General features: G+C 45.0%; 2 protein-coding genes and 1 long non-coding RNA gene across 4 annotated transcripts; 2 read left to right on the top strand and 1 right to left on the bottom strand.

The window, feature by feature from the left end:
- Positions 1-1,614: 1,614 nt before the first annotated feature.
- On the top strand, positions 1,615-3,464 carry LOC121589910 (spindle assembly abnormal protein 6 homolog). Its single transcript, XM_041909166.1, has 3 exons — positions 1,615-1,871; positions 1,961-3,128; positions 3,237-3,464. The coding sequence occupies exons 1-3, from the start codon at positions 1,701-1,703 to the stop codon at positions 3,320-3,322; spliced, it is 1,425 nt and encodes a 474-aa protein (XP_041765100.1). The 5' UTR covers positions 1,615-1,700; the 3' UTR covers positions 3,323-3,464.
- Positions 3,465-3,566: 102 nt separating this feature from the next.
- On the bottom strand, positions 3,567-4,317 carry LOC121589912 (coiled-coil domain-containing protein 12). Its single transcript, XM_041909167.1, has 2 exons — positions 4,016-4,317; positions 3,567-3,956 (listed from the first exon to the last, which is right to left on the bottom strand). The coding sequence occupies exons 1-2, from the start codon at positions 4,147-4,149 to the stop codon at positions 3,596-3,598; spliced, it is 495 nt and encodes a 164-aa protein (XP_041765101.1). The 5' UTR covers positions 4,150-4,317; the 3' UTR covers positions 3,567-3,595.
- A 3,710-nt stretch (positions 4,318-8,027) lies between these two features.
- LOC121588297 lies at positions 8,028-25,266 on the top strand. 2 transcript variants are annotated; one of them, XR_006004172.1, is made up of 3 exons: positions 8,028-9,464; positions 24,472-24,627; positions 24,776-25,266. It is a non-coding gene; the product is annotated as an uncharacterized LOC121588297 (long non-coding RNA). The 2 variants fall into 2 exon arrangements; XR_006004171.1 differs by lacking the exon at positions 8,028-9,464 and having other exon boundaries at positions 23,923-24,627.
- The last annotated feature ends 176 nt before the right edge of the window (positions 25,267-25,442 follow it).

The following is a 25,442-nucleotide window of genomic DNA, read 5'->3' as shown; positions in this document are numbered from 1 at the left end:
CTTTGTTTACAAGCCAGATTAATGCCAAATGCAAAAAATAGATTTGAACACTTTTTAACATATTTTTGTGTGTTTTCAAATAAAAAACAAGTTGGTTGACTGAGTAACCGTCCAAATAGACATAGAGCGACAATATCGCGCATGTGCCACTCCAATTCGATGCTTATTATTCTAACAAAAAAAAGTTACAATGTGTTAAATGTTTTTTGAGTTTAAAATAAGTCTAGCTAAAAAACAAACTGGAAAATTCGATTATTTCAGAAAATGGAAAATTGAGCTACTTTTTTTCGCGGGAGACGTCTACGCTCTATGTGTATTTGAACGGTAATGTCAGAGTGGGTATAAAACATAGGTGGGCCAAGGGGGAATGTATAATGAGGTGTAGTGATAGCGCTCAAGGATAATGTATTTAGAAGGTTGATTTTTATCAAAGTGGGTAGAAAGGAGGTGTCGTCATACAGAGAATTTGGCCATCAAGGCTTTAGAAAAAAGCACAAAACCAGGATCGACGGCAGTTGTCAAATGCAACGAATGTTGCTGGTATACGGGTATGATAAATGAATTGTTTTCGTTTAACAAATATTTGTATAGCTCTATAAACTTGTATTTTGCATCTACACTTTATAAATCGGCATTTTCAACGTGATATTGCGGCTGCTGCCTGTAAACAAATATCGACGGCTGTTGTCAAACTGAATCTCAAAATGGCAACATGCCAAACGCTAAGAATACACCTCCTCTATATTCCACCTTGGATTTTTATCGCTGTTGCTGGGCGACATTGTGGGGGACATCTGTCACTCTCTGCATATATATTTCATTACCCCGCACCAGCCCTCACCGATTTTTATACCGGAGCAAGGTAGAATGTATAATGAGGTGTAGTTATAGCGCTTTTGGCGATCCCCCCCCTGGGCTCCGATTTTGACAGATGGTTTTCCGCTTGCATATGTATTGATGGATTGTTTACGTTTTGCATGGTCAATATTTGGTGGAGATCAATTTGGGTGAATATTTTAGTTTATTAGAACACAGCACGTGATTTAAAATGGAAATTTTCCTTCGAGAACTTGAAGCGTTCGCCAAACGCGGAAAACTAACTGTCAGTTTTCTTCGTCGATTCTTCTTCCACCTAGCTGTCAAAACGGGCTTATAACTTGACCTGATATCGTAACGGTCCTTTTACCGGAGCCCTTGGAAGAGATATGTCAAGTCGAGAAATGTCATTTTGCTCTGAACAATTTCACCTTGTCATTTATAACACCTTGCTTTCGACCTAAAACTTTTTGACATTCCGATTCATGTAGTGAGGCCTTTATAGTTGCGGTTTCAATACCGTCTATTGTTGGGTAGATATCAGAAATTTATACATCGACACATCACGAATCGACTCTGGCAAAACAGGACAGGCAATTTTGCTATTTGGTGGTCTAAATTTATTTTGGAACATTTAAGCAAAAAAAAATCACATGTTTCATACAAATTCGACGATATAGTACAAAAATGATGTACAAATGCTGTTTGTACGAGGCCGCCCCATAGTGCAATGTCGCCCAGCAGAGGCGATAAAAATTAACTTTCTAAATGCATACACCTTGATCACATCTATTCCACGACCTCGGACGATACAACCTGGTCTACATATACTTTGCTTATACGTAAACAAAGAAGAATTCTATCACTTCTCCTAATATTTAACAATGCATAAAGCATCACAATTTGATCTTAAATTTATTGACAGTCATCACAGACGATGTGTGAAAGTTTTATTTCCTGTGGTACCATTACCGATTAACATTGAGAATGTAGGAGTACGCAGTCAACAATTTTTTTACATGATTGTTGAACAAATAGATCTCCAACACCTTATTGTATGTTTGAGTTTGAAGTCTCTTTTGTTGAATTAAAGTTGTGTGTTTTTAAATGACTTATTGATTAACCAAATATTTCATTCTTCTAGCAAATTCGAATGATTCAAGTAAACGATCAATCTAAAATGCTCATCAGTACAATTGACAACGCAGCATACGAACGCATAAGAGCAGAACAATCACTGCACGTTACATTTCAAGGGTTTGTCGATCATTTGATCAAAATTCTTGACAGTTGCAAGCGAGAAGAATTGCATTTAGCACTTTTATCTGAAAACAAATGTTATATGTTGCAAATTTTCGAGAAAAGTTCATTTAAGAATTTAACCCATTTGTTTGTTCCGATGGAGAAAGCAACAACCGATATCGTTCTCTTTCATATAAATCAATCGCTCCAAGCTCTGCAAGAACAGGCAACAACACACTTATCTCAAGTACAGCAGTTTCAGATGGAGATAGATACGAAAAACAATACAATCGACAAACTAAAAAAAGAAGTGAAATCCCTAAGTGGCAAAATGGAAGAACAAGAAAATTTAATATTTAACAGAAATACGGAAGAAGTTAATCGCCTGTTGCAAACTATTAAAATGCTCAATGAAAGCAAGGACACTGAAGAGTGTCGACTTAAATCCATCATCAATAGTATGCAAGAGAAAATAGACCAGTTAACGAAGGAAACCTATGAGCGCACAGAACGCATAGTTCAAGAATCAAAGCGTTTTGAAGCATCTCGCGAAGAAAATGTAAAGCTACGGGGACAAACTGTTCAATTGAAAGAAGAATTAGATCGGTTACAAGCTAATATTACATCACAACAGTGTCGAGAATCCCGTTCCGAGATAGTAGTTACGGATTTAAAACGACAATTGATTGAAATGCAGAGTAAACTAAAGATAGCCGAGAAGCAACGATCCGAATTAGAGGCAGAATTGGAAGCGGAAAAGAATATATGTCTAACAAAAAAGCATGCTCTACAACTGACGACTGATGAACTGGCAAATGCTTCTTTAGTGATCAATAATCTTAACAAGGAGAATATTAAATTAAAAAGCAAACTCGAATTGCGAACAGATATCGCAATGCGTCAAGAAAAAATGTTGCTTGAAAAGGATAAAAGAATAACGGAATTGAACGATACAGTAACAGCTATACAAAATGAACATTTGAGAAACAAATCTTGCAATGAAGAATATGCTGAAATTGTTGGGCGCATTAAAGAAACCACAAATATTATAGAAGAAAAATATCGCAAAAGTAAATATTTCCATGCTTATTCAATTGTTATGGATTATAGAAATGCTTTTATTACAGTAAATTCAAGTTTCTTATAATGAATATAATTTTGTTTTTTATGCATTACAGAAATTAACGATATGATACATATGCTGTCCGGTAATCCTAACGTAGAAACAACGCCCTGTGTACCATGTAAATATGATGATGAGTAGCTCATCATGGAATAAAAAAAGTTGTTTTATTCAACAATAAAATATGTGATGCTCATGATTGATGCCTGGCCTAATCATTCAGGAACTCCATCGTGGCTGAATTGGGATGTTACACAGTGAGAGTTATATGATATGACACAATAAAATATTAAGTATCTGTTAACACTTACATTGCCACTCAATTCTATCGCTTAAATTTTTTTTGTTTTTTAGGGCCAAAATAAATACTTAACTCAATGCATCATTCACAAGGCAATAATTCAAACCGTTCCTTTATTCATTATCAGTATGATGTTCATTTAATGCAACGGAGGGGGCTGAGGTGGCCACATTTACCTCTTTTAGTATGTCCCGCTCTTGCCCAGCTATGAGCCGATCGCGTATAATTTCTGCAATGGCTTTTTGTGTTCTACGATCTAATTTTTCCAACTTTTTAGAAACATCTCTTTTCAAATCCCAGTCGGGTTTACGTGGGGCAAGGTTAACAATGTCAATCTCTTCAATGACAATAGGCGTTGTCATCATCTCAAGCTGTACGTCGATTTGTTTTTCAACAATTCCAGCTTGATTTGCGATTGCTGAGGATTCCTGGATTTCATTTTCAGTTACATATTTATAATTCCGAAAAACGGGCCTATAAAACAAAGTACTGTTAGTTGTCAAGTTAAAATGTGCCAAATAAAAGTTACTCACTTTGGTATATTAGCACTCACTTCGTTGACCATTAACTGCTGTAGTTCTTCGTGATTTCGTTTGTAGCGCAATTCCCTTAAACGATTTTTGCGTTTGAGTGCTTCTTCCTGAAGCCTTCCAATTACATTAGCCATTTCAAATATTATTTCATTTAACTTTCATTTCATGAGTACATATTCTTAAGAATAGTAGCAACACTGGAACAATCTAATGCTTACATCCAAAAAGGCAAGGAATTTCAGTAAGGCTGCGCTCTGGCACCAATCGAACACGACATCCGGCTCGAACAAACCCATATAATCATATGGAGGTGCACGGTCAGACACAAACAAACAAACAAGACAAACATGTCAAATCCCATACATTTTTCATGTTCGATTGGTGCTAGAGCGCCGGGTCAGTTGATTCTGTCTGTTAGGCAGCGGTAATCGCTACTGCGGGCGTGCGGGCGTGCGTGCGGAAAAATCAAAATTGTTTGATTCTGACGCATGCGGTTGTGGGCTGTCACCCGCTGCGGGAGTCAAATTCCATACATTCTCAGAAAACGCACGCACGCCCGCATCAGCGATTACCGCTGCCTTATGTTCGATACCCACCTTTGCTGTGAGTACCTTGGCTTTCAAACGCTTCTCAGCTACAGCAGATATAATTCGATTCGGGACATTTTCAAGTTTATTTTCGTAGTTTGTTTCTTTTTCTCCTTATAATTGCGTGCAAAACATTTAAAATAGCTATCGATAATATTTTCAATGCTTCACAATCAATTATAACATCCAATATACAAGTTTGAAACGTAAAAAACTTACGTGTACTCAATGCATATGTATGCACTGTATGTGTTTTGACATAGACGTTTGTCTACATTTTTAAATATTAAATTTTAATGATTTTTATGTTATTATTCATGTGAATAACTAGTCAATTATTAGTTGAATCTTCCCCCTGCAGATGGATATTCATTTAATCTATGAAAATACTTCATTGTCGAGATGAAAAGATAGGCGTATGGCAGTGCATCATGACAGGTCTGTAAGACATCGAACGGTTGACAGAGCACCTATCGAACAGAACCGTGTTTCTTTGTCTCGTTCGATTGGTCCCAGAGCGCCGCCTAAGGCTGCGCTCTGGCACCAATAGAACACGACATCCTACTCGAACAAACTCATATAATCATATGGAGGTGCACGGTCAGACACAAACAAACAAACAAGACAAACATGTCAAATCCCATACATTTTCCATGTTCGATGTCGTGTTCGATTGGTGCTAGAGCGCCGCGTAAGGCTGCGCTCTGGCACCAATCGAACACGACATCCGACTCGAACAAACCCATATAATCATATTGAGGTGCACTGTCAGACACAAACAAACAAACAAGATAAACATGTCAAATCCCATACATCCCATCATGATTGGTGCTAGAGCGCTTGGTTTGTTTTGGTGCTAGAGCAAGGACCGTTACGATATCAGGTCAAGTTATAAGCCCGTTTTGACAGCTAGGTGGAAGAAGAATCGTCGAAGAAAACTGACAGTTAGTTTTCCGCGTTTAGCGAACGCTTCTTGTTCTCGAAGGAAAATTTCCATTTTAAATCACGGGCTGTGTTCTAATAAACTAAAATATTCTTCCAAATTGATCTCCACCAAATATTGACCATGTAAAACGTAAACAATCCATCAATACACATACAAGCGGAAAACCATCTGTCAAAATCGGAGCCTAGGGGGGGGGGATAGCCAAAAGCGCTATAACTACACCCTCTTCTTCTTCTTCTTCTCTGCTGTGGGAGGTTATTACACGGTTCGGTATATGAATCCAGTTCCAGGGCCTTCACTGTACTATTCCGCGTATGGAATGGGTTTTTCCAACCTCTACTTATTTAGGACCGGCTACTTAAGCCATGTATCCTTTTGCTTTGGTGTGTTTGTTGTGTCTCTTTGTATATTCTGAACAAGATCTATTAAGGAGAACAGGTCGATGCAAAGCCCGTTGCTAGGTTGCCATTTTCAGCTCGCTTTTGACAGTTTCATGAAAAAGTGTTTAGGGCGGTGGCAACGCTAATCGGATGCGATTTTGTCGGACGAGATTTATATGGGATTTGACAGATAACGTCGGACGACGAAATCGCACGTCCGACGTTATCTGTCAAATCCCATATAAATTACGTCCGATAAAATCGCATCCGATGAGCGTTGCCACCGCCCTTACAAACAAACTAACAAGCTAATAGTTAACGCGCAAAAGTGGACGAATTTACTATTAGGAAGGTTATATTGGCTAAATTTCTTGCTGTCAATCACTTCTGGAGAATAAAGGAGAAGTATTTGCATTCTACTCTGTATTAAGAAATATTGATAACCTTTTTCATTGTTTGCCATTCCGTGACCACAAACCACGTTTGCAACGGTCCTGCTGGAAAAACGAAATGTTTAACATGTTCAACTGGGTTAGGCCAAAAATACACGGACCGGAATTTCGCGGCCGCGAAAATGAAACATCCAATCGACACACACTGGTACAATATGCATACCGTCCTTTACTTATAACCCGGCTACAAATGATAAATGAGATCCTTGGATTGTATCAGTCATGGAATATTCTAACTGGATTCCAATTCTTCAAATATTCTAAAAGGAATTGAATGTAAAATGCTGAACAAAACTCTCATTCACTCCATAGCAACGTCCATCGCTAAACATAAACAATGTTCACTTTAACTGTCAAAATTTTCCCATGGCTTTCTGTCAATTTACTCTAGGCGCTTCGACCTGTTCTCTTTCAATGACCTTGATTCTGAATGAGGATTCGGCCCAAGTGCCACAAATCCACTAAACGACCACTAAACGGCTTCTAAACGACTCAAGTTCTCTACCTAAACGGAATATAGAAAGACTTCGTTTAGCAGACGCCAAACGACTCATGCATTCTAAAAATAGCAAAAAAGCTGGTGGCGCTATCTGTTGGTGGGATACCCCAACCAGTTGAGCTTCATCGCTTGGAGGAGAGCTTTCTCATTTCCTCTGTACTGTTGTATGGTTTCGCATTGAAGTTATGCATCGCTAGAACTAGAACGGCGATACGATTGTTTAAATACTAAACTCCAACGGAAACCACCAGCACTGAAGCAAGTGAGATTTGAGCAATGGTCATTGGTGTTGATACCCACGTATCTAACCACACGACCATTTATATAGATTTTTGCTCAGAAAGTTAGAAGGCTATATAGGTCATAATAAAATGCAACTTGTCGAAATACATTGCAAGAAAAGGATAGCAATATAATGATGAGTTGTAATACGCCATCTATTGATCAAACCAATGAAGCTGTGGAGCTTTCATTTTTTTTCTATGGATATTCAATTTTCCAGTCGTTTAAGCTTAATCTGTGGCGCTTGGGGGAGCAAGGTGGAATGTTAAATGATGTGTAGTTATAGCGCTTTTGGCTATCCCCCCCCCAGGGCTTCGATTTTGACAGATGGTTTTCCGCTTGTATATGTATTGATGGATTGTTTACGTTTTGCATGGTCAATATTTGGTGGAGATCAATTTGGGTGAATATTTTAGTTTATTAGAACACAGCACGTGATTTAAAATGGAAATTTTCCTTCGAGAACTTGAAGCGTTCGCTAAACGCGGAAAACTAACTGTCAGTTTTCTTCGTCGATTCTTCTTCCACCTAGCTGTCAAAATGGGCATATAACCAAGGTGGAATATAGAGGAGGTGTCTTCTTAGCGCCTGGCATGTTGCCATTTTGAGATTCAGTTTGACAACAGCCGTCGATAATTGTTTACAGGCAGCAGCTACATTATAACGTGTAAAATGTCGATTTATGGAGTGTGGATGCAAAATACGAATTTTTAATGCTAAAAAAATGTGTATTAAACGAAAACAATTCATATATCATATCTAAATACAAGCAACATTCGTCGCATTTGACATCTGCCGTCGATCCTGGTTTTGTGTTTTTTTCTAAAGCTTTGATGCCCAATTGTTCTACATGACGACACCTCCTTTCTACCCACTTTGTTTTTTCTAAAGCCTGGATGCCCAATTGTTCTACATGACGACACCTCCTTTCTACCCACTTTGGTCGGAACCGAAGCCAGGAAAGTGCGCGCTCTTTGTATGCGATCTCCACGGTGTACGGACGTGTGTGTGAACCAGAATAATTTGTAACCCTTTAGAACTATCTGAATTACCGAAATACAAGAACTTTTACTTCGTAAATACAACAACTGGCGACGAGAATACCACGATGTCGAATCCACCTGCAAAAGAAAGCTCAGAACAATGGATAATAGAAATGTTCAACCAGCAAAAGCAAATGCTTGATCAGCAGCAGCAGCTCTTGAACAGTGTATTGTCGGTGATGAAAACAAAAAAATGATGATGGATCGGAGAAAGCGATCGATGCCATTGCGGGGCAAATAAAAGAATTTCACCACACAGAGGATACAAACTTCGAGGCTTGGTATAGCAGATACGGAGGTTTGTTTCTTGACGATGCGAAGCGGTTGGATGACAGAGCAAAATTGCGTCTTCTTCTTCGTAAGATTGGCGTTACGGAGCACGAACGCTATATAAGTTCCATCATGCCGAAACAACCGAAAGACTTCAATTTCAAAAACACCGTGGAGAAGCTGAAAAAACTGTTTGGAGACCGTGAGTCCATCGTGTGCAAACGGTTTAAATGCTTACAGCTAGTGAAAGAGCCTCACGAAGAGTACGGAGCGTATGCGTGCCGCGTAAATAAAAAGGTTGTTGAGGCGAAGTTGGCGGGGATAGCAGAGGAGGAAATAAAATGTCTGTTGTTTGTCTGTGTTCTAAAACGGGATGCGGATGCCGATGTACGAGTTCGGCTGCTCTCAAAGATGGAGGACAACAGTGTGTTGTGGACAGACCGCTGCCTCATCCTGAGGGCTCACTGTTGACAGCAGGGCTGTCATCCTGTGACGTCCTCAGTGAGGATCGCGGCGCGAGAAGGACCAGCCGTCTTCTCCCCGCATTGCGTGTTATTGTGTGGTATTATTTATTATTGTAAACAGTTGAACATATACCAACGATAGTGATAAAATACATATTCTGTTTGTGCCGTACACCACCGTCTTCATGTTTGTTTTGTGCGGACACAACACAGTGAAATCACGTTAGATCAGCTAACCGGTGAAGCTCAACGCCTGCTTAACCTGCGCCAAGATAACAACCTTATCTCAAACACTGCGCATGAGGTAAACGCAGTGAGAAAGAATGAGACAAAACAACAAAACATCAAAGGAGGTGGCAAGGAAGCGAAAGCAATAAGTTGCTGGTTGTGCGGAGGGCAACACTTTGCACGAGAAAGTTCTTTTGCGTCACACAAATGTGAGGACTGCAACGAGATAGGTCACAAGGAAGGATTTTGTGAAACGGCGTACCGTAATCGTTCTCGCTATCGCAATAACAAACCGAAGGTAAGGGTGGTGACAGTGAACAAAATCCAGGCTGGCCGAAAGTATGTCACTGCTGCGCTAAACGGACGCGAGCTGAAACTGCAGTTGGATACCGGTGCAGATATCACCTTTATATCGCAGGGAAAATGGCGTCAGATAGGAGGTTCCAAATTGATTCCAGCATCCGTTTCAGCGAGGATAGCTAGTGGAACACCGCTTAAGCTACTAGGTGACGAGGTTGCAAAATGACGATTAACAAACAACAGAAAGAAGCGTTAGTTCGTGTTGTAGAAGAGGAACTGTTACTCTTCGGAGCAGACAGTATGGATGTTTTCGAGCTTTGGAAACAGCCACTTGATGTCTTTTGCAACATCGTTGGGTGTGTTAAAGATGCCGCAGCAGCTGTGATTCAGCAATTTCCATCGTTGTTCTCGAACGAACTTGGTCGTTGTGATAAGATGAAAATTAGTCTACAGTTGAAGGATGACGTGAATCCTGTATTTCGCCCGAAACGTCAAGTAGCGTATGCTACCCTACCAGCATTAAACGGCTTTGAAGGCATTCAGAAGGCATTTAAGGCCTTAGTCGCCTTAGAAGGCGAATAAAGATTTCAACCGAAACTTTCACGGCTGTAACGGGTTCTCTTCGAAATCTTTCAACTTTTTGATTCAAGGAGAACAGATAGCTTACCGCCATCTTAGCTTGTTTATATACTGAATTTGCACCTGTACCAATGTAACTGCCAAATAGAGCAGTGACAACGCTTTTGGTTCCGAACCGAGAAAGCGCGTGTTCAAATCCAGATTTTTATGATCTTTTTTCTGCGTTTATTTCTTTTTAAATTATTTTTTTCTTACTATAATTACTTTAAACAAAATTTATGTGAAGCGAAATTAAAATAATACCTTTTAAAAAAACATAATAATTACACTATGTTCACCGTTCATTATCAGGATGGGAGAAATATGTATCTCATTTTTCCTTTTATTTTAGTTATCGAAATGAGTTTGGTATATTATCACCTTTCAATGAGTTGGTCTTTAACAACCGAATAATGTAGACCATCTTTAATAAAGTGAAATAGCTCAGAGCTTAACGCAAGAGATCATAACACGTAAATCGTGCTATCGAATCTCACGCTCGCCCGCTGCGCAAAGCGACGGAAGAAATCAAGGCGTTCGGAGAATTTTATCATGCCTTCCTTTTCTCTCCAACGGCAAATTTGTCGAGCAGCTCGTCGAGCTGCACGTCCCTGGCTCCACCTCATTCCCCTCGCCTGAGCGCGCTGCCGAAGGTTTGGATGTGTTGGTGCGTCAGACGGCCAATCGCTGTCAGCCGTCGTCCGTGCTTTTTCCCTCCATAGCGCTATCTCTTTCTCGCGTGTGGTCAATGCTCGCGAGCTGTTGTGGCGCCTAAAAATGCCGTTAACAAACATTGCGGCGATGAAGTTGCATTTTCACAAATCAAACCAAAAAAGCGCAATGAGTTTAATCGATGCAATGTAAAAATACGGCTACGGAATCACTAGCGCACGATGGAGGGTTTGCTGTGCAACGCGCAGAACCCTAATTCGCTCTAACACGTTCAGCCCGGCGCTGATTTTCATCAACATTCCGTTCCGCCGGCATCTAGAACGTAAGCTGATTGTGAAACCGGTATACTGGAAAGTTCACTGGCAGTCCCTGGGGCCTGCCATCGAACTGAACGTGCTGAGCATTAAGCATAACACTAAGCTTTTGCTTTCGTCTGTTGTGGATTACATAGATATGCTAAGCATCCTGCGCATGGTTGTGAGTGTGCGTGTGTCTGTCGTCAAATGTAATTTCTTCCGGAATGTTATGATCCATCGGTCAAAGAAAGGAAGGTGTTCATGAAAAGCGGAAAGACGAATTGAGGCCCCTGAGGAGGGGGTACTGACACACAGCTGTTGGAAGATTGAACAGTATACTTAAATTGCCAGCGGATGGGGGGGGGGGGGTGGCCATGGGACCCCTACGATCATCGGTCACAGGCCCTAAAATTGTTGTCGCCATGGGGGGAGGGGAGGTGCAAATGGTTCTCCCGCCACGGAGCCCTAACGACCATCTTTCCGGGGACCCTTGTCGCTAATAATCTGTCCACTTGTAGACATACGGCATACTACAGACTAAAAATCTTCGGCGACCGCCTAGTCCGCCAACCGTTAGGTCCACCGCTGGTTCATGACGGTGTTTTTTCTATCGTGGAGGTGCATCCTTCCCCCTGCCTGCAGCGTATGCATCGAGCAGGAGACAGTGTGGCAGTATGCAAGTTGCACGCTGGATAGGAGCGGGCCCGCAACACCGCCATCATTCCGCACATCTGCATGCCCGTCGTGGGTTCTAACCGCGTATGAACCGTCCGCCGTAGCAAGGGCTGACTATCCGGCTACGTGGTACTCAAGTCCTGAAAAGGCCGGCATGATCGCGTAGACTATTACGCCAAATAATAATAATAATAATAATAATAATAATAATAATAATAACTTAGCAAAGCAGTCCACACTCGGGGAAGGTTTTTGTTTTGACTTTGGTGCTGCCGGGTCTACCGCTGTGGCGCGACAAATGCACGGAATTCACTCGACTAAAACATGAACCTACCGATCCGAACCCATTCCAAGGCAATGCCGGTCAATCGGCGTCATGATAACTTTTCCAAACCAACAAGCCGCCAGATTCTGGACGGGCAGGTGCAGCACCATATGCGCGAAAGAAATTTGCTACATATCACACGCACGTTTGCTTCGATCGTGTGCCTTTTTAACACCCCCAACAGCAGAACCGATCGCAAAGATCGTGGTGCCAATCCGATAGTTGTGTTGTCTCTCAGGTAGCGAAATCGAAAATGCATGGACTTTGTAGCCGCAGCGGATGAAAATGTACGCATCAGAATCAAATAGTTTTGGGGTTTCCACACGCACACACACACACACACACACACACACACACACACACACACACACACACACACACACACCACACACACACACACACACACACACACACACACACCACACACACACACACACACACACACACACACACACACACACACACACACACAAACACACACACACACACACACACACGCACGCGAGCACGCACGCACGCACACATGCACGTACGCGTGTACGCGGGCAGGTACCCGCGAAAGCGCAAACGCAAGCACGCACCCACGAAAGCGCGAACGCAAGCACGCACCCCCCCCCCCCCCACCAGACCACCCCCCCCTCCCCGCATGATCGATTACGGCTACCGTATCGGTAGAACGGCTGGTTCAGCTTTCTTGTATCGCATCCTCATTCAAAGCGCCGGGCGGGGTGGGGGATCGCGACATGATAGAGTGAACGGTCACTTTCCCCGCGCTGTGTGCGTGTGTGTGTCGAGACCCAAAACTGTTACTCCTGAATAAAAAAAAAAAAAATTATTGCCACTATACGCCGTGCTACATGATGCTTAGAAGGTCATTGAAGCATCAAACATGTTCTAATAAAAAAATATTAGTTTAGTGTTAGACGTTCTCCTACGCTTGTTTTAAATAGGCTTCTTCACCCTCAAATGGCAGGGGCATCGAATGGTCTCATCAGCAGCGGCACGAAATAAAATAATCCATCAATACACCGATAACACTTTAAATCCCAAAATGAACCAGCTTCTCCTCCCGCATCGTCAAGGTCACACACGAATAAATAAATGCTAACACCCACCAATAACAATATTCAACCGCTATGCACATATAAGTATCAACGCATACACCACAACACCCAATCAGCTGGCGGCGGAAGGCACGGGTAGAAGCGCAAGTAAGGCAAGCCAGGAGGGAGAGGAGAGGAAGAAGCGGACGAAAAAATGGGCGCCATTATTATTTTTTTTAATTTTTTGACCGTTTTTTTTTGCTCCGCCGCCGCCCGAACTTGGCCCGAACTGCCCGAACTGCGCGACCCAGCGCAGGAATCGCTGAAGTCCAGCGCGTGAGACGAGCCAAAATATGCGCTGGCCAACGCAGATTTTGGTACATTTCCGCTGCGCAAATTCGAGCAGTTTCCAGCGCAGAAAATGTACCAAAATCTGCGTTGGCCAGCGCATATTTTGGCTCGTCTCACGCGCTGGACTTCAGCGATTCCTGCGCTGGGTCGCGCAGTTCGGGCAGTTCGGGCCAAGTTCGGGCGGCGGCGGAGCAAAAAAAAAAACGGTCAAAAAATTTAAAAAAAAATAATGGCGCCCATTTTTTCGTCCGCTTCTTCCTCTCCTCTCCCTCCTGGCTTGCCTTACTTGCGCTTCTACCCGTGCCTTCCGCCGCCAGCTGATTGGGTGTTGTGGTGTATGCGTTGATACTTATATGTGCATAGCGGTTGAATATTGTTATTGGTGGGTGTTAGCATTTATTTATTCGTGTGTGACCTTGACGATGCGGGAGGAGAAGCTGGTTCATTTTGGGATTTAAAGTGTTATCGGTGTATTGATGGATTATTTTATTTCGTGCCGCTGCTGATGAGACCATTCGATGCCCCTGCCATTTGAGGGTGAAGAAGCCTATTTAAAACAAGCGTAGGAGAACGTCTAACACTAAACTAATATTTTTTTATTAGAACATGTTTGATGCTTCAATGACCTTCTAAGCATCATGTAGCACGGCGTATAGTGGCAATAATTTTTTTTTTTTTTATTCAGGAGTAACAGTTTTGGGTCTCGACACACACACGCACACAGCGCGGGGAAAGTGACCGTTCACTCTATCATGTCGCGATCCCCCACCCCGCCCGGCGCTTTGAATGAGGATGCGATACAAGAAAGCTGAACCAGCCGTTCTACCGATACGGTAGCCGTAATCGATCATGCGGGGAGGGGGGGGGTGGTCTGGTGGGGGGGGGGGTGCGTGCTTGCGTTCGCGCTTTCGTGGGTGCGTGCTTGCGTTTGCGCTTTCGCGGGTACCTGCCCGCGTACACGCGTACGTGCATGTGTGCGTGCGTGCGTGCTCGCGTGCGTGTGTGTGTGTGTGTGTGTGTTGTGTGTGTGTGGTGTGTGTGTGTGGTGTGTGTTGGTGTGTGTGTGTGTGTGTGGTGTGTGTGTGTGTGTGTGTGTGTGTGTGTGTGTTGTGTGTGTGTGGTGTGTGTGTGTGTGTGTGGTGTGTGTGTGTGTGTGTGGTGTGTGTGTGTGTGTGTGTGTGTGTGTGTGTGTGTGTGTGTGTGTGTGTGTGTGTGTGTGCGTGTGGAAACCCCAAAACTATTTGATTCTGATGCGTACATTTTCATCCGCTGCGGCTACAAAGTCCATGCATTTTCGATTTCGCTACCTGAGAGACAACACAACTATCGGATTGGCACCACGATCTTTGCGATCGGTTCTGCTGTTGGGGGTGTTAAAAAGGCACACGATCGAAGCAAACGTGCGTGTGATATGTAGCAAATTTCTTTCGCGCATATGGTGCTGCACCTGCCCGTCCAGAATCTGGCGGCTTGTTGGTTTGGAAAAGTTATCATGACGCCGATTGACCGGCATTGCCTTGGAATGGGTTCGGATCGGTAGGTTCATGTTTTAGTCGAGTGAATTCCGTGCATTTGTCGCGCCACAGCGGTAGACCCGGCAGCACCAAAGTCAAAACAAAAACCTTCCCCGAGTGTGGACTGCTTTGCTAAGTTCTTATTATTATTATTATTATTATTATTATTATTTGGCGTAATAGTCTACGCGATCATGCCGGCCTTTTCAGGACTTGAGTACCACGTAGCCGGATAGTCAGCCCTTGCTACGGCGGACGGTTCATACGCGGTTAGAACCCACGACGGGCATGCAGATGTGCGGAATGATGGCGGTGTTGCGGGCCCGCTCCTATCCAGCGTGCAACTTGCATACTGCCACACTGTCTCCTGCTCGATGCATACGCTGCAGGCAGGGGGAAGGATGCACCTCCACGATAGAAAAAACACCGTCATGAACCAGCGGTGGACCTAACGGTTGGCGGACTAGGCGGTCGCCGAAGATTTTTAGTCTGTAGTATGCCGTATGTCTACAAGTGGACAGATTATTAGCGACAAGGGTCCCCGGAAAGATGGTCGTTAGGGCTCCGTGGCGGGAGAACCATTTGCACCTCCCCTCCCCCCATGGCGACAACAATTTAGGGCTTGTGACCGATGATCGTAGGGGTCCCATGGCCACCCCCCCCCCATCCGCTGGCAATTTAAGTATACTGTTCAATCTTCCAACAGCTGTGTGTCAGTACCCCCTCCTCAGGGGCCTCAATTCGTCTTTCCGCTTTTCATGAACACCTTCCTTTCTTTGACCGATGGATCATAACATTCCGGAAGAAATTACATTTGACGACAGACACACGCACACTCACAACCATGCGCAGGATGCTTAGCATATCTATGTAATCCACAACAGACGAAAGCAAAAGCTTAGTGTTATGCTTAATGCTCAGCACGTTCAGTTCGATGGCAGGCCCCAGGGACTGCCAGTGAACTTTCCAGTATACCGGTTTCACAATCAGCTTACGTTCTAGATGCCGGCGGAACGGAATGTTGATGAAAATCAGCGCCGGGCTGAACGTGTTAGAGCGAATTAGGGTTCTGCGCGTTGCACAGCAAACCCTCCATCGTGCGCTAGTGATTCCGTAGCCGTATTTTTACATTGCATCGATTAAACTCATTGCGCTTTTTTGGTTTGATTTGTGAAAATGCAACTTCATCGCCGCAATGTTTGTTAACGGCATTTTTAGGCGCCACAACAGCTCGCGAGCATTGACCACACGCGAGAAAGAGATAGCGCTATGGAGGGAAAAAGCACGGACGACGGCTGACAGCGATTGGCCGTCTGACGCACCAACACATCCAAACCTTCGGCAGCGCGCTCAGGCGAGGGGAATGAGGTGGAGCCAGGGACGTGCAGCTCGACGAGCTGCTCGACAAATTTGCCGTTGGAGAGAAAAGGAAGGCATGATAAAATTCTCCGAACGCCTTGATTTCTTCCGTCGCTTTGCGCAGCGGGTTGTTATTGGTGGGTGTTAGCATTTATTAATTTGTGTGTGACCTTGAGACGCTGTGGGAGAAGCTGGATTGGGATTTAAAGTGTTATCGGTGTATTGATGGTTTATTTTATTTCGTGCCGCTGCTGATGAGACCATTCGATGCCCCTGCCAATAGAGGGTGAAGAAGCCTATTTAAAACAAGCGTAGGAGAACGTCTAACACTAAACTAATATTTTTTTTTTTAGAACATGTTTGATGCTTCAATGACTTTCTAAGCATCATGTAGCACGGCGTATAGTGGCAATAATTTTTTTTGTAATGTGCAGAAATCTGTCTCGAGTTTTGGGTCTCGACACACACACACACACGCACACAGCGCGGGGAAAGTGACCATTCACTCTATCATGCCGCGATCTCCCACCCCGCCCGGCGCTTTGGATGATGATGCGCTATATGATAGCTGAACCAGCCTTTCTTCCGATAAGGTAGCCGTACTCGCTCGTGCGGGAAGGGGGGGGGGGTCTGGTGGGGGGGAGGGAATGCGCTTTCGTGGGTGCGTGCTTGCGTTCGCGCTTTCGCGGGTGCGTGCGTGCGTGCGTGCGTGCGTGTGTGTGTGTGTGTGTGTATGTGTCTGTGTGAGTTTGCGCGCACGTGTTTGTGTGTTTTTGTGTGTGCGTGCGTTTGGAAACCCCAAAACTGTTTGATTCTGATGTGTACATTTTCATCCGCTGCGGCTACAAAGCCCATGCATTTTCGATTTCGCTACCTGAGACAACACAACTATCGGATTGGAACCACGATCTTTATGATCGGTTCTGCTGTTGGGGGTGTTAAAAAGGCACACGATCGAAGCAAACGTGCATGTGATATGTAGCAAATTTCTTTCGCGCATATGGTGCTGCACCTGCCCGTCCAGAATCTGGCGGCTTGTTGGTTTGGAGAAGTTATCATGACGCCGATTGACCGGCATTGCCTTGGAATGGGTTCGGATCGGTAGGTTCATGTTTTAGTCGAGTGAATTCCGTGCATTTGTCGCGCCACAGCGGTAGACCCGGCAGCACCAAAGTCAAATAAAAAACCTTCCTCGAGTGTGGACTGCTATGCTAAGTTCTTCTTCTTGTTCTTATTATTATTATTATTGGCGTAATAGTCTACGCGATCATGCCGGCCTTTTCAGGACTTGAGTACCACGTAGCCGGATAGTCAGTTCTTGCTACGGCGAACGGTTCATACGCGGTTAGAACCCACGACGGGCATGCAGATGTGCGGAATGATGGCGGTGTCGCGGGCCCGCTCCTATCCAGCGGGTAACTTGCATACTGCCACACTGTCTCCTTCCCGATGCATACGCTGCAAGCGGAGGATGGATGCACCTCCACAACAAAAAAACACCGTCATGAACCAGCGGCGGATCTAACGGTAGACGGACTAGGCGGTCGCCGAAGATCGCTAGTCTGTAGTATGCCGTATGTCTACAAGTGGACAGATTATTAGCGACAAGGGCCCCCGGAAAGATGTCCTTTAGGGCTCCGTGGCTGGAGAAAACCATTTGCACCTCCCCTCCCCCCATGGCGACTACAATTTTGGGGCCTGTGACCGATGATCGTAGGGGTCCCATGGCCACCCCTCTTCCCGCCGGCAATTTAAGTATACTGTTCAATCTCCCAACAGCTGTGTGCCACTACCCCCTCCTCCCTGTCATCAGTTACCATTGACAGGGGCCGCAATTCGTCTTTCCGCCTTTCATGAACACCTTCCTTTCTTTGACCGATGGATCATAACATTTCGGAAAAAAACACATTTGGCGACAGTTTTGCACACACACGCACGCTCATACCCTTGCGCAGACGGCTCAGCATATCTGTGTAATCTACAACATACGAAAGCAAAAGCTTAGTGTAACAAAGTTATGCTTAATGCTTAACACGTTCAGATCGATGGCAGGCCCCACTGCCTGCCAGTGAACTTTCCAGCCTGCGTTCTAGGTGCTGGTGGAAAGGAAAGTTGATGAAAATCAGCGCCGGGATGAACGTGTTAATGCGAATTAGGATTCAGCGCGTTTCACAGCAAACCCTCCAGCGTGAGCTAGCGATTCCTTAGTCATTTTTACATTGCAGCAATTGAACTTATTGCGCTTTTTTTGTTTGATTTGCAAAAATTCAAATGCATCGCAGCAATGTGTGTAAACGGTTTTTTAAGCGCCACAGCAACTCATGTGGCGGCGGAAGGCACGGGCAGAAGCGCAAGTAAGGCAAGGCAGGGTTAGGGAGGGAGAAGAAGCGGACGAAAAAATGGGCGCCAATATTTTTAAATTTTTTTACCGTTTTTTTTTGCTCCGCCGCCATAAACAGTTCGTCCATTTCGCCAACAGATGGCGCTAACGCGGCGCAGGCCTGCGCAGGAATCGCTGAAGTCCAGCGCGGAAGACCAGGCCCCCGCTGCGCAAAGCGACGGAAGAAATCATGCCGTTCTGAGAATTTTATCATGCCATCTCTTTCCCTCCAACGGCAAATTTGTCAAGCAGCTCGTCGAGCTACCCGTCCCTGGCTCCGCCTCGTACCTCTCGCCTGAGCGCGCTGCCGAGGGTTTGGATGTGTTGGTGCGTCAGACGGCCAATCGCTGTCAGCCGTCGTCCGTGCTTTTTCCCTCCATAGCGCCATCTCTTTCTCGCGTGTGGTCAATGCTCGCGAGCTGTTGTGGCGCCTAAAAATGCCGTTAACAAACATTGCGGCGATGAAGTTGCATTTTTACAAATCAAACCAAAAAATCGCAATGAGTTCAAACACTTCAATATAAAAATGACTAAGGAATCGCTAGTTTACGCAGGAGGGTTTGCTGTGCAACGCGCAGAACCCTTATTCGCATTAACACATTCAGCCCGGTGCTGATTTTCATCAACTTTCCTTTCCGCCGGCATCTAGAACGCAAGCTGATTGTGAAACCGGCATACTGGAAAGTCCACTGGCAGTCCCTGGGGCCTGCCATCGAACTGAACGTGCAAAGCATTAAGCGTAACTTTGTTACACTAAGTTTTTGCTTTCGTATGGTTTAGATTACACAGATATGCTTAGCCGTCAGCGCATGGGTGTGTACGTGCGTGTGTATGCACTTTCGCCAAATGTATTTTCTTCCGGAATATTATGGTCCATCGGTCAAAACAGGAAGGTGTTTATGACAGTGGCGAAAGGACGAGTTGAGGTCCATGTAAATGGTAACTGATGACCGGGAGGAGGGGGTAGTGGCACACAGCTGTTGGGAGATTGAACAGTATAATTAAATCGGTGCCAAACCAACAAGCCACCAGATTCTGGACGGACAGGTGCAGCACCATACGCGCACCGTAATAAACAAATCCAGAATCCTCTTTTGTATGAATTCAATTCAAAATGTTGTTTCCACTTGCGTCCGCTAGCTGAATTAGAAATAAATGTGCAACATATCACACGCACGTTTGCTTAGATCGTGTGTCTTTTTAATACCCCCAACAGCAGAGCCGATCGCAAAGATGCCAATGCCAATGGTTGTATTGTCTCTCAACATCGAAAATGCGTGGTACTTTGTAGCCGCAGCGGATGAAAATGTACACATCAGAATCAAATAGTTTTGAGGTTTCCAAACGCACGCACACACACAATGACACAAACACGCGCGCGCAAACTCACACACAAACACGCACGCACAAACTCTCTCTCTCTCTCTCTCACACACACACACACACACACACACACACACACACACACACACACACACACACACACACACACGCGCGCGCGCGCGCGCGCGCATGCATCAAAGCGCGCACGCCAGCACGCACGCACGCACACACACACGCACGTACGCGCGCCCGCGAGCATGAAAGCGCGCACGCCAGCACGCACCCACGAAAGCGCGCTCGCGAGCACGCACCCCCGAAGTCGCGCAAGCACGCACTCCCCCACCCCCCCCACCAGACCACCCCCCCCTCCCCGCATGATCGATTACGGCTACCCTATCGGTAGAACGGCTGGTTCAGCTTTCTTGTATCGCATCCTCATCCAAAGCGCCGGGCGGGGTGGGGGATCGCGGCATGATAGAGTGAACGGTCACTTTCCCCGCGCTGTGTGTGTGTGTGTGTGTGTCGAGACCCAAAAACTGGAGACAGATTTCGGCAAATAAAAAAAAAAATTATTACCACTATACACTGTGCTACATGATGCATAGAAGGTCGTTGAAGCATCAAACATGTTCAAATTAAAAAAAATATTAGATTAGTGTTAGACGTTTTCCTACGCTTGTTTTAAATAGGCTTCTTCACCCTCAATTGGCAGGGGCATCGAATGGTCTCATCAGCAGCGGCACGAAATAAAATAATCCATCAATACACCGATAACACTTTAAATCCCAATCCAGCTTCTCCCACAGCGTCTCAAGGTCACACACAAATTAATAAATGCTAACACCCACCAATAACAATACATAACCGCAATGCACATATAAGTATCAACGCATACACCACAACACCCAATCAGCTGGCGGCGGAAGGCACGGGCTGAAGCTCAAGTAAGGCAAGCCAGGGTGAAGGAGGGAGAGGAGAGGAAGAAGCGGACGAAAAACTGGGCGCCATTATTTTTTTTTAATTTTTTGACCGTTTTTTTTTTTTTTGCTCCGCCGCCGCCCGAACTGCCCGAACTGCCCGAACTGCGCGACCCAGCGCAGGAATCGCTGAAGTCCAGCGCGTGAGACGAGCCAAAATCTGCGCTGGCCAGCGCAGAATTTGGTACATTTCCGCTGCGCAAATTCGAGCAGTTTCCAGCGCAGAAAATGTACCAAAATCTGCGTTGGCCAGCGCATATTTTGGCTCGTCTCACGCGCTGGACTTCAGCGATTCCTGCGCTGGGTCGCGCAGTTCGGGCAGTTCGGGCCAAGTTCGGGCGGCGGCGGAGCAAAAAAAAAACGGTCTAAAAATTAAAAAAAAATAATGGCGCCCATTTTTTCGTCCGCTTCTTCCTCTCCTCTCCCTCCCTCACCCTGGCTTGCCTTACTTGCGCTTCTACCCGTGCCTTCCGCCGCCAGCTGATTGGGTGGTGTGGTGTATGCGTTGATACTTATATGTGCATAGCGGTTGTATATTGTTATTGGTGGGTGATAGCATTTATTAATTTGTGTGTGACCTTGAGACGCTGTGGGAGAAGCTGGATTGGGATTTAAAGTGTTATCGGTGTATTGATGGTTTATTTTATTTCGTGCCGCTGCTGATGAGACCATTCGATGCCCCTGCCAATAGAGGGTGAAGAAGCCTATTTAAAACAAGCGTAGGAGAACGTCTAACACTAAACTAATATTTTTTTTTTAGAACATGTTTGATGCTTCAATGACTTTCTAAGCATCATGTAGCACGGCGTATAGTGGCAATAATTTTTTTTGTAATGTGCAGAAATCTGTCTCGAGTTTTGGGTCTCGACACACACACACACACGCACACAGCGCGGGGAAAGTGACCATTCACTCTATCATGCCGCGATCTCCCACCCCGCCCGGCGCTTTGGATGATGATGCGCTATATGATAGCTGAACCAGCCTTTCTTCCGATAAGGTAGCCGTACTCGCTCGTGCGGGAAGGGGGGGGTCTGGTGGGGGGGGAGGGAATGCGCTTTCGTGGGTGCGTGCTTGCGTTCGCGCTTTCGCGGGTGCGTGCGTGCGTGCGTGCGTGTGTGTGTGTGTGTGTGTGTGTGTGTATGTGTCTGTGTGAGTTTGCGCGCACGTGTTTGTGTGTTTTTGTGTGTGCGTGCGTTTGGAAACCCCAAAACTGTTTGATTCTGATGTGTACATTTTCATCCGCTGCGGCTACAAAGCCCATGCATTTTCGATTTCGCTACCTGAGACAACACAACTATCGGATTGGAACCACGATCTTTATGATCGGTTCTGCTGTTGGGGGTGTTAAAAAGGCACACGATCGAAGCAAACGTGCATGTGATATGTAGCAAATTTCTTTCGCGCATATGGTGCTGCACCTGCCCGTCCAGAATCTGGCGGCTTGTTGGTTTGGAGAAGTTATCATGACGCCGATTGACCGGCATTGCCTTGGAATGGGTTCGGATCGGTAGGTTCATGTTTTAGTCGAGTGAATTCCGTGCATTTGTCGCGCCACAGCGGTAGACCCGGCAGCACCAAAGTCAAATCAAAAACCTTCCTCGAGTGTGGACTGCTATGCTAAGTTCTTCTTCTTGTTCTTATTATTATTATTATTGGCGTAATAGTCTACGCGATCATGCCGGCCTTTTCAGGACTTGAGTACCACGTAGCCGGATAGTCAGTTCTTGCTACGGCGAACGGTTCATACGCGGTTAGAACCCACGACGGGCATGCAGATGTGCGGAATGATGGCGGTGTCGCGGGCCCGCTCCTATCCAGCGTGCAACTTGCATACTGCCACATTGTCTCCTTCCCGATGCATACGCTGCAAGCGGAGGATGGATGCACCTCCACAACAAAAAAACACCGTCATGAACCAGCGGCGGATCTAACGGTAGACGGACTAGGCGGTCGCCGAAGATCGCTAGTCTGTAGTATGCCGTATGTCTACAAGTGGACAGATTATTAGCGACAAGGGCCCCCGGAAAGATGGTCTTTAGGGCTCAGTGGCTGGAGAAAACCATTTGCACCTCCCCTCCCCCCATGGCGACTACAATTTTGGGGCCTGTGACCGATGATCGTAGGGGTCCCATGGCCACCCCTCTTCCCGCCGGCAATTTAAGTATACTGTTCAATCTCCCAACAGCTGTGTGCCACTACCCCCTCCTCCCTGTCATCAGTTACCATTGACAGGGGCCGCAATTCGTCTTTCCGCCTTTCATGAACACCTTCCTTTCTTTGGCCGATGGATCATAACATTTCGGAAAAAAACACATTTGGCGACAGTTTTGCACACACACGCACGCTCATACCCTTGCGCAGACGGCTCAGCATATCTGTGTAATCTACAACATACGAAAGCAAAAGCTTAGTGTAACAAAGTTATGCTTAATGCTTAACACGTTCAGATCGATGGCAGGCCCCACTGCCTGCCAGTGAACTTTCCAGCCTGCGTTCTAGGTGCTGGTGGAAAGGAAAGTTGATGAAAATCAGCGCCGGGATGAACGTGTTAATGCGAATTAGGATTCAGCGCGTTTCACAGCAAACCCTCCAGCGTTAGCTAGCGATTCCTTAGTCATTTTTACATTGCATCGATTAAACTCATTGCGCTTTTTTGGTTTGATTTGTGAAAATGCAACTTCATCGCCGCAATGTTTGTTAACGGCATTTTTAGGCGCCACAACAGCTCGCGAGCATTGACCACACGCGAGAAAGAGATAGCGCTATGGAGGGAAAAAGCACGGACGACGGCTGACAGCGATTGGCCGTCTGACGCACCAACACATCCAAACCTTCGGCAGCGCGCTCAGGCGAGGGGAATGAGGTGGAGCCAGGGACGTGCAGCTCGACGAGCTGCTCGACAAATTTGCCGTTGGAGAGAAAAGGAAGGCATGATAAAATTCTCCGAACGCCTTGATTTCTTCCGTCGCTTTGCGCAGCGGGTCGGTTGGTGTCATCCGATCTGGAACTATCGTTTCATGTAGTGATGTGCAATCTAAATATTATTGTCCCAAATGACAATGGGACCCCCTAAAAATTGGCCAAAAAATGTCAAATTTTTGACAGGATCGGATTTTGGATCGGATTGAATAGAAAATCCGATCTTCTGCCAGTGAGGCGAACCAATGAGTGAGAAGTGAAGAGTGAGTAGTGGGAGGATGTACATTCTCACGTGATAATGAAGGAAAGTGAGAAAAAACGAGGTGGATTGAAAGCAACGTAAAATTGCAGGATTGCCAACCGAAAAAAAAATAAAATATTTTGCTTCTTGGGGGAATTGTACATGTGTATGTTAGGAGCCAAGTGCTGTGTGTCATGTAAGGAGATGTTTATCAGGAAGGTAATGTGTCAGGTGGTGGAGCAGGAGCTATTGGAAGAGAAGAAACATACATATAGATTAACATCAGTGAGACTTACCTTTTTTCTATAGAAATCGCCGTAAACCGAACCTCGTGTGACTAAATGCTAGTCCAGCATCTTGCGTGTTACACCATTCCGGATCGTGCCAGACGAGCTGCACAGAGCGATAAAAAGGAGTTTCAGCATAACTGCCCGGTGCTTTTGCAGTAGCGTGAAATTGTTAAAGGTGAGTTGATTCAGAAACTTTATGTTCGAAAGCAGCAGTTAGTGTTTTGCGCGTGTGAAATATGTATGATGATATTTTATTATTGTTAATATGTTAATATGTTAATATCCTGTATAACACCTGATTTTGTTATTCTTAATAATTTTAGGAAAAAATGAATTCGAGTGATTATGGAGCTGCTACGCGTCAACGAGAAGACGATGGGGAACATATTTCATCGATAGACGATTTTGAAGATGAATTGATTGAATGTGACGGAGAAAAGGACTCATCATATTCTTCAAGCGATGTGATGGGACTATTGAAACAAATTTAAAAAAATCAAGAAACTATACTTGATGAATTGCGCAGTCAGAGAGAAGAATTTTTGGAACTGAAAAATAGCCAAAACGGTATTTTAGAAAGTTTATCGAAGCAATCGAAAAAAATTACGCATGTTCAAGTTTTTGTTGAACAAATTAGCAACGTGGTATGTGTAGGGAAAGGTGTAGGAGCTCAATCAAAAGTCCCAGAATGGTTTCAAAAACCAAAAACAAAAGACGATATGGATAATTTCAACCAAAGTTTAGGAACAGAGGATAATTTCAAGGATAATATACACAAATGGCTGGATGAAATAACGCATAAAGAAAGCGGAAGTAAAAGACAGGATGCACGAGGCACGCGATTTGATTTTTGATCCAGAACTGTTTGCAGGTTGCAACTGGAAAGGTGGTCCGTCTTATAACCCCAAAATTCCCTTAATCACATATTCAAACATATTAGAACTGTTTAGAGCCATAGGTAGCAATTCCTTCCAACAGGCCACTGAAAAA

Source organism: Anopheles merus, chromosome 2R, assembly GCF_017562075.2.
Source record: "Anopheles merus strain MAF chromosome 2R, AmerM5.1, whole genome shotgun sequence".
NCBI classification, from domain to species: Eukaryota; Metazoa; Arthropoda; class Insecta; order Diptera; family Culicidae; genus Anopheles; species Anopheles merus.
The sequence above is the reverse complement of the archived record's forward strand: the minus strand, read 5'-3'. Positions and strand labels throughout refer to the sequence as shown.